The 13,154-nt window shown below is 45.2% G+C and overlaps 2 protein-coding genes across 2 annotated transcripts in view; one reads left to right on the forward strand and one right to left on the reverse strand.

The window, feature by feature from the left end:
• The window catches only part of CMIP (c-Maf inducing protein), a 605,118-nt gene that overhangs the window by 172,437 nt on the left and 419,527 nt on the right, over positions 1 to 13,154 (forward strand). The gene's annotated exons all lie outside the window — the stretch shown is intronic.
• Positions 1 to 13,154, reverse strand: part of LOC134408947 (polycystin-1-like protein 2) — a 73,219-nt gene that overhangs the window by 17,300 nt on the left and 42,765 nt on the right. Inside the window, exons 28-32 of the mRNA XM_063141466.1 lie at positions 9,389 to 9,588; positions 8,002 to 8,222; positions 5,069 to 5,285; positions 3,186 to 3,414; positions 129 to 360 (exon numbers count right to left, since the gene is read on the reverse strand). Of these exons, the coding sequence (XP_062997536.1) occupies positions 129 to 360; positions 3,186 to 3,414; positions 5,069 to 5,285; positions 8,002 to 8,222; positions 9,389 to 9,588 (1,099 nt within the window). The remainder of the gene's footprint in view (positions 1 to 128; positions 361 to 3,185; positions 3,415 to 5,068; positions 5,286 to 8,001; positions 8,223 to 9,388; positions 9,589 to 13,154) is intronic.

The raw sequence follows: 13,154 nt of genomic DNA on the forward strand, positions 1-13,154 counted from the left end.
CCCAGACCAGAATACCCACTTGTGCTTGTACCCTGGCAAACCACTGCTAATTTCATGTATGAGCACATATACATAGCTTTTGCCATCAAGTCCAACATAGATGAAGAAAGTGATGGAAAAGAACCTACCTTTAATGGCTGTGTGATGAACAAGCTCTCAAAGAAGGAGATGGCCATGGAGATTAACCACTTGATGGAGTTGTCCTTGCCATAATGCAGCCCGTACAACATCGTGAAGAATCCAGACACACCACTGGTGATGGCCACCAGGAACCAACCAACGAAGACAACCCACCAGGGCAGGCCTTTGGGTGTGGGTTCCTTCTTGCCATTTTCTGGAAGGCTGGGACTGGGTGAACCCCTGGTGAACCAAAAAAAGGCGGGCAGTGGTGTTGTACAACATGGCAAAATCATGGAAGACGGGTGAGGTGCCGGACGACTGGAGGAGGGCTAACGTTGTCCCTATCTTCAAAAAGGGCAAAAAGGAGGAACCTGGGAACTACAGACCAGTCAGTCTGACATCCATCTCTGGGAAAATTCTGGAGCAGATTATAAAGAAGTCAATCTGTAAACACCTTGAAATCAATGCAGTGATTACTAGAAGCCAACATGGATTTGTCAGGAACAAATCCTGTCAGACTAATTTGATCTCATTTTTTGATAGGATAACCTCCCTTGTGGACTGTGGGAATGCTGTGGACGTCATATATCTTGACTTCAGCAAAGCTTTCGACAAAGTGCCCCATGATATTCTGATTAACAAACTAGCTAAAAGTGGGCTAGATGGAACAACTATTAGGTGGATCCACAGTTGGCTACAGAATCGGACTCAAAGAGTACTTATCAATGGAACCTTCTCAAACTGGGGAGAGGCAACGAGTGGGGTGCCGCAGGGCTCAGTCCTGGGCCCAGTGCTCGTCAACATTTTTATTAATGATTTGGATGAGGAGGTGCAGGGAACGCTGATCAAATTTGCAGATGACACCAAATTGGGTGGGATAGCTAATACCCTGGAAGACAGAAACAAACTTCAAAGTGATCTTGATAGGCTGGAGTGCTGGGCTGAAAACAACAGAATGAAATTTAATAGGGATAAATGCCAAGTTCTACATTTAGGGAATAGAAACCAAATGCACAGTTACAAGATGGGGGACACTTGGCTCAGCAATACTACAAACGAGAAAGATCTTGGAATTGTTGTAGATCACAAGCTGAATATGAGCCAACAGTGCGATATGGCTGCAAGAAAGGCAAATGCTATTTTGGGCTGCATTAATAGTATAGCTTCCAAATTACGTGAGGTACTGGTTCCTCTCTATTCGGCCCTGGTTAGGCCTCATCTAGAGTATTGCGTCCAGTTCTGGGCTCCACAATTCAAGAAGGATGCAGACAAGCTGGAGCGTGTTCAGAGGAGGGCAACCAGGATGATCAGAGGTCTAGAAACAAAGCCCTATGAAGAGAGACTGAAAGAACTGGGCATGTTTAGCCTGGAGAAGAGAAGATGGAGGGGAGACATGATAGCACTCTTCAAATACTTCAAAGGTTGTCACACAGAGGAGGGCCAGGATCTCTTCTTGATCCTTCCAGAGTGCAGGACACGGAATAACGGGCTCAAGATAAAGGAAGCCAGATTCCAGCTGGACATCAGGAAAAACTTCCTGACTGTTAGAGCAGTACGACAATGGAACCAATGACCTAGAGAGGTCGTGGGCTCTCCCACACTGAGAGGCATTGAAGAGGTAGCTGGACAGCCATCTGTCAGGTATGATATGATGTGAGTTCCTGCATTGAGCAGTTTTTAACCCTTGTAAAATTGTATAGAATGAACAGGAAGTCAACCGGTGGAGGCTGGTGACTCCAATGTCAGTGGGGTAGTGCATCTGCACCAGGTTTCAGTTGGAACCAGTCAGACTGGTTCCAACTGAAATGCAGAGTGGATTCACTGCCCTGCTGAAACCAGAGCCACCAACCTCCACTGAAGTCACCCAAGATCTGTTGTTTTATCTGCTCAAGGGCAAGGATGAAGGCTCTTACACCAAGCTTACATCGCTTTATCATTTGGGATATGCAGAAGTCACAATGTGGTGATTTCCCCCTGTCTGATAATGGAACAAACATAATTGCTTAGAGCCAGAGACAATCACCATCCAAAATTAAAATAAAATCAGATCACCAACATGTACAAAAATGTCCAAACAGGTATAGTATATAATAACATCAGGACCTCCTCTGGAGATTAAAAACAAATTAAAAATAAATAAATCTTATGCAGGCTTTACAGAAAAACATTTGAACTGAAGAATATATCTTAGATATTAGATATTAAAGAAGATGATCAAGAGCATAGGGCACCCTATGAACTTTGATATACTGAGCTGGCATTTTCTATGTTGCCAATACAAGTTTTGCAACCCTCAGAGAATAGCAGACAGGTCACACTGCCTTAGAGAAGAATTTGTATTTGCTGTATTATAGACCTAATAGAAAGATACTGTAAGAAATATTCAAGGAATCTATTCCACCCCCTGTCCACAGGTCATTCTCCTGTGATAGAGCATCTCCTAACATGGTTGGAGTTAAATATATTCAGGCTCTGAATAATAAGAGATAATATTATAGTCCAGTAGACAGATAGGGAAATGTGGACTTTTGAGGTCTGGGTTCAAGTCACTACTCTGCCAAATCTCTTGACCTCAGTTTACACATACACACCATCTGTAAAATGGGAATCATAGACCTATTTCAAGGGGTTCTTTTGTGGGGTTTTAAACACCCACCCACCCACACACACACACCAAGATAATGCTTGTAATCGGTAGAGACTGCTGGGCCTGATTTGAGCCGGGTTTCAGTCAAAAGCAGCCAAAACTCTAAAGGAGTTGTCCAAGGTGCTGAACCCCATGCCCCAACCAGGTTCATCACTTTGGACAGCTCCTTTAGAGATCTGGCTGGTTCTGACTGAATCCTGGAAAGGATTCACACCTCCACTGAAGTCAGATCCACCAGCCGTTATTGCGCCATTGCTCTTTTGCAAGCCAAATTGGGTTGGGGAGTGGGGTGTGGGTGTGAAGGGTGACAACCCCAGTTTAGTGCATAAGTCAAAGAATTCTGTATTTTGTCTGGAAGTTAGATGCACAGGCAGCCTCGAAGTTGACCTTCCCTGGTTGTGTGTTGTTGTCGTTTTACCTCTCACTGACGGATGCTGCAGAGCACAGGTAACTTTCCAGGAAGTCCTTCATGTGCTTCACCTGCCTTACGGCTTGAGAGTAGCTTTGCAGGTTCTGGAAGCGATGAGGCCCCAGGAGTTCCAGCTCCAGCTCCACGTGCTGCAGCTGCATGTAGAGGCAACGGTTGTAGTCACGATGCTTCAGCCTTTCCCCGACTCCTTTCTCCGGAGTGGGGGTCCGTGTCTTTTCTCCAGGGGAACAAAGAGAACAACAAAAAATATGTCTTCACATCATTTGAAAAACAAAACATGCTTTATTTTTCTGCCATGTACTACAAACTTACATGGGATCAACGGCCATTGAATTCAATGGGACTTATTTCTGAACAGACAGGCCTAAAACTATTATTGCTGTTGTTTTATCATCATTCCCCCTTCTAATAGTGAACTCAGGTACTGAGTGCCAACAGGAGCCAAAATGGGGCCACTGAGTAACAATAGGAAGGTATCAGCATGCTTGGGGAACTCCAAGATTTGCAGAAGTAAAAACATTTTTTAAAAAACAAACAAACCCGAAGGGGGCCAAAACCTAAATAAAAATTCCTAGCCCAATGAGAACTAAGCATGCTCAGTAGTAGAATGGAGTATCCTGGAGAAGAGCATGCCTGGCTGGCAACTTGGACTACTTCTTTTAAGAGGCGAGGATACACTGCAACATTTTGTTGCAGGCCTCAATTACAATGATGATGGTGATGAATCATTTATAAAACTTCTAAAATTCTTTTAAAGTGGAGCTGTGCACTGCTTTGGCTGCAGATCCGCATTCTGAGCTGAAGCGAGCCGATTCGGACCGAATCAGTCCGAAAGCGAAGCGGGTTGGCTCCTGGCTGATTCGGACTGAATCAGGTCAGACTGGATCCTACATGCCTTGGAGCGCCTCAGACCAATCTACACCCTACCACTACCATGCAAGCCACCTGCCCCTTACCTGGGTGCTTTTTGAAAATGGCAACTTCTTTGAAGAGGCCTGGATGGCTGTCGGCATTCACGTTGGGCCTAGGTAAGGGGGCTCACATGGGGTGGGGGGGAGCAGGGGAGCTGCTTGATGGGCATCTGGGAAAGCCATTTGCCCATCCAGCCCATTAAATGTCCAAATAACTCAGACATCCAAATCTCGCTCCAGATTCAGAGTGGGTCAGATCCAGGCCGAGGGAGATCATGACCAAATTGGCCTCTGCATCAGGTATGGGGTGTCCATGCACAGCCCTATTTTAAAGCCCCTTGCTTTGAAGCAAATGGGTCATGAAGTGGAAGAAGTTCCTCCCACTGAAGGGGACAAAGCATAAAGTTGTTTGCATAGCCCTACCTCAGAAGTAAGCGGAAGGTGTAACCTCTACCATTAATAGAGAATTCTCTTTTCAACAAGCTAACGTTTTCTTGCCCCTATGATCCCCATCCAGTCTTCTCCTAAAATCTTCTCCAGCCTAACAGCTTCTGCAGACAACTGCACTAATGTTATGAAGCCCTGAGGAAGAATGCAACCGCGTTCGAAATGCGTAGGCACCTGGCACTTTAATAAACCTTTTACTAATAATATTATTGTAGAAGATTACTTGGTTCCGCCCTTGCCTTTGGCTATTTTTTACTCCCCTATGGGGTTTTCCTTGCTTTCGCACTTCTCCTAAAATACAGCTTTTCAAAAGGTCCGTTGAAAACTTACAACTTACAGAGAAATCCCTGTCCCGAACACTTTGCAGGGTATTCTGTGAAATGTCCTAGAATGCGCGTGTTCATAAGCCACCAGGATTGTGTGCCTACCAGATTTTTCTCTGCCCTTGGCAGCAGCTATCACCTTCACTTCCCGGAATCCTGCTGTGCCCGAAATTGCCAGCTCGTAACTTACCTTGTAAATCTACCAAGCCGAGGGTGATGATAATTGGATCATCTTTCTTCTTGTTCTCGTCGTAAAATTCCTGTCCAATCCTGTTCTGCTGGCAGATGATGTCCTCTACCAAGGCCAGAAGCTTGTTGATATCAGTCGATTGAACAAAATCAGGTTCGGAGGAAGGTAGGGGAGCCTTGAGGGTTTTGAAGAGAGAATTGGCAATTCTCCGAATATCCTGGATGGAATTGAAGATACAGGGCCTGTTCAGACAACACACTAAGCCACGGTTAGGCTGCTGACCCTTTTGCAGCAAATGGTTACTGAGTGTGATTAAACCATGGTTATGTAGCCACCATAGTTAGGAATGGTTCACACAACACGCTAAATCATGGGTTCACACGACACACCAAGCTATACTGTTTAGTAGGGCAGTGCACGGAGCCCCCGATCCACTCTGGATCCCGATCCGCAACTTCCAGATTGGGTCTGCTCCGCCCTGCGTTGATCCACCTATGTTCCACTCCAATCTGCTGCGGGGCTCCAGATCTGGATCGGAGCTCCATGTTTCCGCCCCCCCCCCCCCATAGACTTGCCTGGGCCTCAGTTGAAGCTGCCACTGGACCACGACGGGAACAGGTAAGCCCCCCCCTCCTGCCACACTTACCTTTTTTGGGGGGGAGCTCCGGATCGAGGCAAAGGATCTGCTTGGTCTCGATCCGCTTTGTCTTGATCCGCAGCTCCCCCAACCCAATCCGTCTCCGCCTTTGTCAGAGGCGAATCAGGCTGCTCCGCTATCGGTTCTAAGAACCGAAGCGAAGCGGAGCACAACCCTAATGTTTAGCTCAAAATGCTTGACCACCGTGGCTTAGCGCGTCGTCTGAACAGGGTCACAGTGACAGTGGAAAAGCAATTTGCTGAAATTAGGAAAACAAAAACACTGGCAGTGTTAGTTCCACACCAAAACCATGCACGGTTTTCACATCTTCATCCCAGGCCTAAAACCCTAAGAATCCATATTTTCCCCAAAGTAACATGAGTGGAATTATATGCCAGTAAAAATTAAAGTAAGTGTTGAGAGAGGAATTAAGTCTCAAACTATGGGCAGAACTCACTTACACTCCTGCTAATTCTCTTACTCACCTCCAATTTCATTGCACAAGTGACCTCTTCCGCTTGCGCAACATCGATTTAGAGCTTCTGGGAGCATTTCTACTCATTTTGTGGCTTCCTCTAGGAAGCGCTAAATCTCTCTTGATGGGTCCTTTCATGGAAGGGAATCATCAGGACCCACCACTTCTGGACGGGAATCGGTGGGCATGTAAACGCCCCCTTGGATTCTGCCCTATGCTTGACATTTAAGACTTTTCAGATCAAGACCTTTCTCTTTGGTAGCATTTGGTAGCACATGATAAGTTTTAATCAGGTCCTGCATTGGTCTTAAGGTTATGACTGATTGCTCAACACTGGTTTTATCATAGAATCATAGAATAGCAGAGTTGGAAGGGGCCTACAAGGCCATCGAGTCCAACCCCCTGCTCATTGCAGGAATCCACCCTCAAGCATCCCTGACAGAGGGTTGTCCAGCTGCCTCTTGAAGGCCTCTATTGTGGGAGAGCCCACAACCTCCCTAGGTAACTGGTTCCATTGTACTGCTCTAACAGTCAGGAAGTTTTTCCTGATGTCCAGCCGGAATCTGGCTTCCTGTAACTTGAGCCTGTTATTCCATGTCCTGCACTCTGGGATGATTGAGAAGAGATCCTGTCCGTCCTCTGTGTGACAACCTTTTAAGTATTTGAAGAGTGCTATCATGTCTCCCCTCCATCTTCTCTTCTCCAGGCTAAACATGCCCAGTTCTTTCAGTCTCTCTTCATAGGGCTTTGTTTCCAGACCCCTGATCATCCTGGTTGCCCTCCTCTGAACACGTGCCAGCTTGTCTGCATCCTTCTTGAATTGTGAAGCCCAGAACTGGACGCATATTAGATATATGTTGTCCATGGGTACACTGCCTGTTTGTGTTTTTTATGTAAATGGTTTCTATTAATCTTTGATGTCACCAGATGAGTGTTTTATTACACGCTCGCTACTGCCTACTTATGGATGTTCACGCATCCTTTAGATGATGATGTCCACTTCCCATGCACCTCCCTCTCCTTTTGCTTGTTTTCCATCACAAAATGGACCTCTTTTAATCCAACTTTTTTTTTTAACAGAATGTGCCACCATATCTTGCTGTGTGCAGGACAAGGGGCGTGATAAAAAACGCCCCCTGAATAGGCCACATGGCCTTTGTTTACTTCCTCTTTCTTCTCTGGGCAAAGAGACGGAGAAGCGACAGTAGGGAACCATGATTTCCCCCCACCCCGTCTGATAAAATCCTTCATATCCTGTATATATATATATATTTTAATCTTTGTAAACTGTCCGGAGAGCTTTGGCTATGGGGTGGTACAGAAACGTTAATAATAAATGGAGGAAAAGAGAGAAAAATATACACCACTGACGATGGAAGTTAAAGAATTATGGCAACAGGAAAAAGTCACAGTTTTTCCGTTAGTCACAGCATGACATCAAAAATCTATACAGAAAACCTTCAGAAACTGGATCTACCAAAATACATCCACACCAACATCTATAAAGCAGTCATACTTAAAACATGCTCAATAATCAGGAAATTCCTGAATCAGGACAGCATGACTTGGCAAAGTCCATCATGCCTGTCTAGAAAAACCACCCCGAGCGGGTCCTTTCCATCACCGCTCCAAGGTGTGTGTTTGTTTAAGTGAAGCAGCTATCAGGGCTTCCCCAAGACATTTGGGTGCCACCAGAAAGAGGACAGCATCCCTCAGCAAAGACATGTAAGTTGGAATCCTGCACACATCTGATGGATGCCAGGTTGGGGAAGGCCTTGTTAAGCTATGGTTTAAGGCCCCTTTGGGGTCAAAGGAACTTGCCTTGGTCACAGCCTCAGGAGTGAGTGAGGCGCTCTGAGTAGGCTTGTGTGGAGGGGCAGGTAGGTCGGGGGACACTCGCCCACTTTTCCCCGGCTTCTTCTCTTTCTTAGGCCGAGACCGGATGTTCCTGAAGATCTGCACGATGAGCAGGTTGATGGGGAACATGAGGAGGGAGCTCTCAAAGCCAATCATCACCTCTTGCCATGTGAATTCGATCTTCCCTGGGGAGGGGAGGTGGAAGAGACAAGCCGTGGTCTTGTTGTGCTCACAATAAGGCATTTCCAAGCTTTTAAGCCTGGCTTGGTTATTTATTTGATTTATACCCTGCCTTTCTACCCAAAAATGGCACTCAAGGCAGCTTTCGAGATGGTTTTCATGGTGTAGTGGTTGGAATGTCAGACTGAGACTCAAAAGATCCAGATTCCTGTCCCCACTCAGCCATGAAGCTCATGGAATGACTTCAGGCTAGTATCTAACTCTCAGTCTGACTTTTGTTATATTGATATTGACATGAACCCATCAGGGGGACGTCTGGCTCCTCTAAACGAGTGATTTATTGCATGCTCATGACTGGCCGGGTCCATTACATGACATCGTCAATGACCAGGGGCTGATCTACACTTCCATTGGTGGACACTTCCAAACCTCCCAAGAAACTTCTACTAGTGGACACTTAAGGCTCTGAGGCAAAGATCTAGGGCTTTGAGGGACAGCTCTTGGCCTCTGTGAAATAGATTTGGAATAGCTCGGAGGCCATGGGAAATAGATTTGGATCAAGCACCCCATGGGCCCAAGTTTAACAATGTCTCACTCCTATTCCACCCAGCTTTTCCTCTTTACTTCTCCCCGCTTTTCTCTCTCCCAACAGTCAAATGCCAAAATCACCCCCCCACACACACACACACCTGCCGCCCCAGTATGGCCTTCCACATACCTTAACATTCTATACTCCAAGCAATCTCCTCCCCACTTTTCTCCTTACCCAAACCATGGGTCACTACAGAGGCATTTCATCTGCAAAACATGGAGTACCAGGACTCCAGCCTGATGGAGGTGCATCCATGGATCCAGAAGCTAACTGGCACAATCCCAGGCACATGTTGGAGAACTTACATGGTAAGCATTCCTCAAGCAAGTTTCGTGTATTCATGGATCATTCAGAAATCCTTACAACAGCCCTGTAAAGTAGGCCAGTTTTCCTAAGGCAGATTTCTGGCAAGGGCTGAAACTGAGATAATAACAGCTTGCCTAAAGCCCCCTAGTGGTGAAGCCAACCCCCAAAGCAAGGTGGACCCATCAGACATAGAAGAATCCCTTATCGTTGGTCATCCATCCGCCTTTGCTCCTTTGCTTCCCAACCCAAGCCGGGAAGCTGGTATGTAATTACCTAGATCCATTTTCTGGTCAGCTGGATCCTTGGGCACCCCCCAAAACATGATGCTGGTCAACATGGTGCACAGAAGCAACGAGAAGCAGCAGGATACCCTCTGGGCTCGCGTGAAGGAGCTGCGTGGTGAGCGGTTGAAGATGGAGTACCAGATATGCCCGTCGCGGAAACCCTTGGAGGTCTTCATAAAAAACAGGTTACTGGGAAGAGACAAACAACTTCAGGTTGGACCATGTGCAGCAGGTTTTCTTTTCTGTCTTCCTTTCTTTTTAAGTTCTACATTCGGCAGCAACAGGAGCAGCGACCGTGACTAATATCCGAGGGGGTCTTATTATTTATTTATTCATTTATTTTTATTCATCTTATTCACCTTATTTATTTATTTATTTATTTATTTATTTTTATTTTACAATATTTATATACCACTCCCCATCGAAAATTTTGGAGCCGTGTACAAGATAAAATAAAATAAAAACAGAATAAAACACTTTAAATCGATTTTTAAAGAAGCAAAATGTACAGTGAACCGTGGGGTGGTCATTAAGAAAAGGCATCCTGGAATAATGATGTTTTCAGGAGGCGCCAAAAGGAATACAAAGTTGGCGCCTGCCTGACCTCCAGAGGCAGGGAATTCCATAGGAGGGGGGCCACCACGCTGAAGACTCTTCCCCTGGTGGAGTCCAATCAGAGGATGGGTCTATGTGGAACCACCAGGAGCAGGCCCTCGGTTGACCTCAGTGACCAGGCAGGTTGGTGGGGGAGAAGGCGCTCTCTCAGGTATCCTGGTCCCAAATTGTTTAGGGCTTTGTACGCAAGTACAAGAACCTTCAACCTGGCCTGGTAGCAAATAGGCAGCCAGTGCAGTTCCCTCAGCAGAGGAGTTACATGCTGGAAAGGGGAAGCTCCAGTCAACAACCAAATAAAAGATCTTATTCTTTAGTGATGTCCATGGCTGAGCTTCTCAGTAACAAATGGCACCAGCCCACTGGAATCCTCCACTGCCAGCGTTTATTTATTTATTTTTATTATATTTCTCTACCGCCCAATAGCTGAAGCTGTCTGGACGGTTCACAAAAAATTAAAGCCCCCACAACAGCATAAAACAGAGGCCACCAGTGAGGGAGGAAGCAGCAGCCAGGCACCTCTCCACCGTGCCTGGGTCCAGCTCCAGCTGAGAGCCCCCTCCCTCCTGCTACCAACTGTCTCTGCAGAGGCCACCAGTGGGGGAGGAAGCAGCAGCCAGGCACCTCTCCACCGTGCCTGGGTCCAGCTCCAACTGAGAGCCCCCTCCCTCCTGCTGTCAACTGTAACTGCTGAACTTTACAACTAAGATTGTAGTGCCTGAATTTGCTTTCCTTTCCCCCCTCCTCCTCCTCCCTCCCAATCCCCTTTCCTTTTGTGTCATGTCTTTTAGATTGTAAGCCTGTGGGCAGGGACTGTCAAGAAATACTTTTGTAAGCCGCCATGAGAGCCTTTTTTGGCTTAATGGCGGCATAAAAATCCTTAAATAAATAAATAAATAAATAAATAAATAAAACAACAGAAAAGCATAACACTATAATACAAAAATACAAAGAGAATGAAAACCTAGCAACAACGCAGAGATTTCAAATAGAGACATAACAAAGCAGAGCTAAAAGACCAGAATGCTAAAATTCAATTCAGTTTGGATTTCTCCCATTCAAACTGAAACATTTTGGAAACCTGCCAATGCCAGACTATTTTCCCCCCACGGAGATTTTCCTGATGGAAGAAAAATGTGAGTCAGCGGCATGTCTCAGGTTGTTATTTATTTATTTATTATTTAAAACATTTCTTGGCTGCCTTTCAAGGGCAGAAGCCCTAGCCAGGATGGCTTTCAACAATAAAATACATAAAAATAGTTAAAATATTAAAATCAATTAAAACATAAACACAATAAAATAGAAATTAAAAACAAGAAAAGCCAACGATAAAACCAGAAAAGCTGAGTGTAACCATAAGCGTACTCTGCATTTTAGGAAAGCTGATTTTAATAAACTGAAAACTATGATAAGTAAGGTAACATGGCAAGTGGCCCTAATGAGAAAAGGAGTCCAAGATGGGGTGGGAGTTTTTTAAAAAGGAAATTTTAAAGGCACAATTACAAACAATTCCAATGAGGAAAAAAGATAGATGACAACAGAAGAAACCAATATGGCTCCACAAAAAGCTTAGAGATGACCTGAAAACAAAAAGGGATACATATAGGAAGTGGAAGGAAGGCCAGGCTACAAAAGGAGGAAGACAGGTAGCACAGAAGTGCCAAAATGGCATCAGGAAGACTAAAGCTGAGAATGAGCTGAGACTAGCGAGGAATGCTAAAAGCAACAAAAAAGCTTTCTTCAAGTATGTGCATAGTAAAAGACAAAGGAAGGGAATGGTGGTTCAACTGCTTAATGAGGATGGCAAATTGATAACAGATGACAAAAAAAAAAAAGTAAGAAAGAAAAAAGGCCAAAGTGCTCAATTCCTATTTTAGCTCAGTCTTCTCCCAAAAGCGGGTCTATGACCCCCTGGCAAAAGTGAAGTACAAGCTGTTTGAGATTGATAGACAAATGGGCAAGGAACACCTAAATTCTTTGAATGAGTTCAAATCTTCAGGGGCTGATGAACTGCATCCTAGAGTAATAAAGGAGCTGGCAGAAGAAGTCTCAGTACCGCTGTTTGCAAAATCATGGAAGACGGGTAAAGTACCGGACGACTGGAAGAGGGCAGAAAAGAGGAACTTTGGAGTTACAGACCAGTTAGTCTGACATCAATACCTGAGAAAATTTTGGAGCAGATTATGAAGAAGTCAATCTGTAAGCACCTTGAAAACAATACAGTGATTACTAGAAGCCAGCATGGAATTGTCAAGAACAAATCCTGTCAAACTAATCTGATCTCATTCTTTGATCAGGTAACCTCCCCTGTGGACTGTGGGAATGCTGTGGACATAATATATCTTGATTTCAGCAAAGCTTTTGACAAAGTACCACATGACATTCTGATCAGCAAACTAACTAAAAGTGGGCTAGATGGAACAACTATTAGGTGGATCCACAGTTGGCTACAGAAGAGTGCTAATCAATCATACCTTCTCAAACTGGGGGGAGGTAATGAGCAGGGTACCGCAGGGCTCAGTCCTGGGCCCAGTGCTCGTCAACATTTTTATTAAGGATGGATGAGGAGGTGCAGGAAATGCTTATCAAATCTGCAGATGACACAAAATTGGGTGGAACAGCTAACACCCTGGGAGACAGATACAAACTTCAAAGTGATCTTAATAGGCTGAAGCACTGGCAGAAAACAACAAAATGACGTTTAATAAGGATAAACGTGAAGTTCTACACCCAGGGGCAAAAACCCAAATGCACAATTACAAGATGGGGGATACTTGACTCAGCAGTACTACAAATGAGAAGTATCTTGGAATTGTTGTAGATCACAGGCTGAATATGAGCCAACAGTGTGATGTGGCTGCAAAATAAGCAAATGCTATTTGGGGCTACATTAATAGAAGTATAGCTTCCAAATTGCACGAAGTACTGGTTCCCCTCTATTCAGCACTGGTTAGGCCTCATCTAACCAGGGGGTTGGACTCGATGGCCTTGTAGGCTCTTTCCAACTCTGCTATTCTATGATTCTATGAACTTGAGTATTCCACCCATTTCTGGGCGCCAAACTTCAAGAAGGATGCAGACAAGCTGGAGGGGTTCAGAGGAGAGCAACAAGGATAATCAGGGGTCTGGAAACAAAGCCCTAT

This window comes from Elgaria multicarinata, chromosome 14 (genome assembly GCF_023053635.1).
Source record: "Elgaria multicarinata webbii isolate HBS135686 ecotype San Diego chromosome 14, rElgMul1.1.pri, whole genome shotgun sequence".
Taxonomy (NCBI): domain Eukaryota; kingdom Metazoa; phylum Chordata; class Lepidosauria; order Squamata; family Anguidae; genus Elgaria; species Elgaria multicarinata.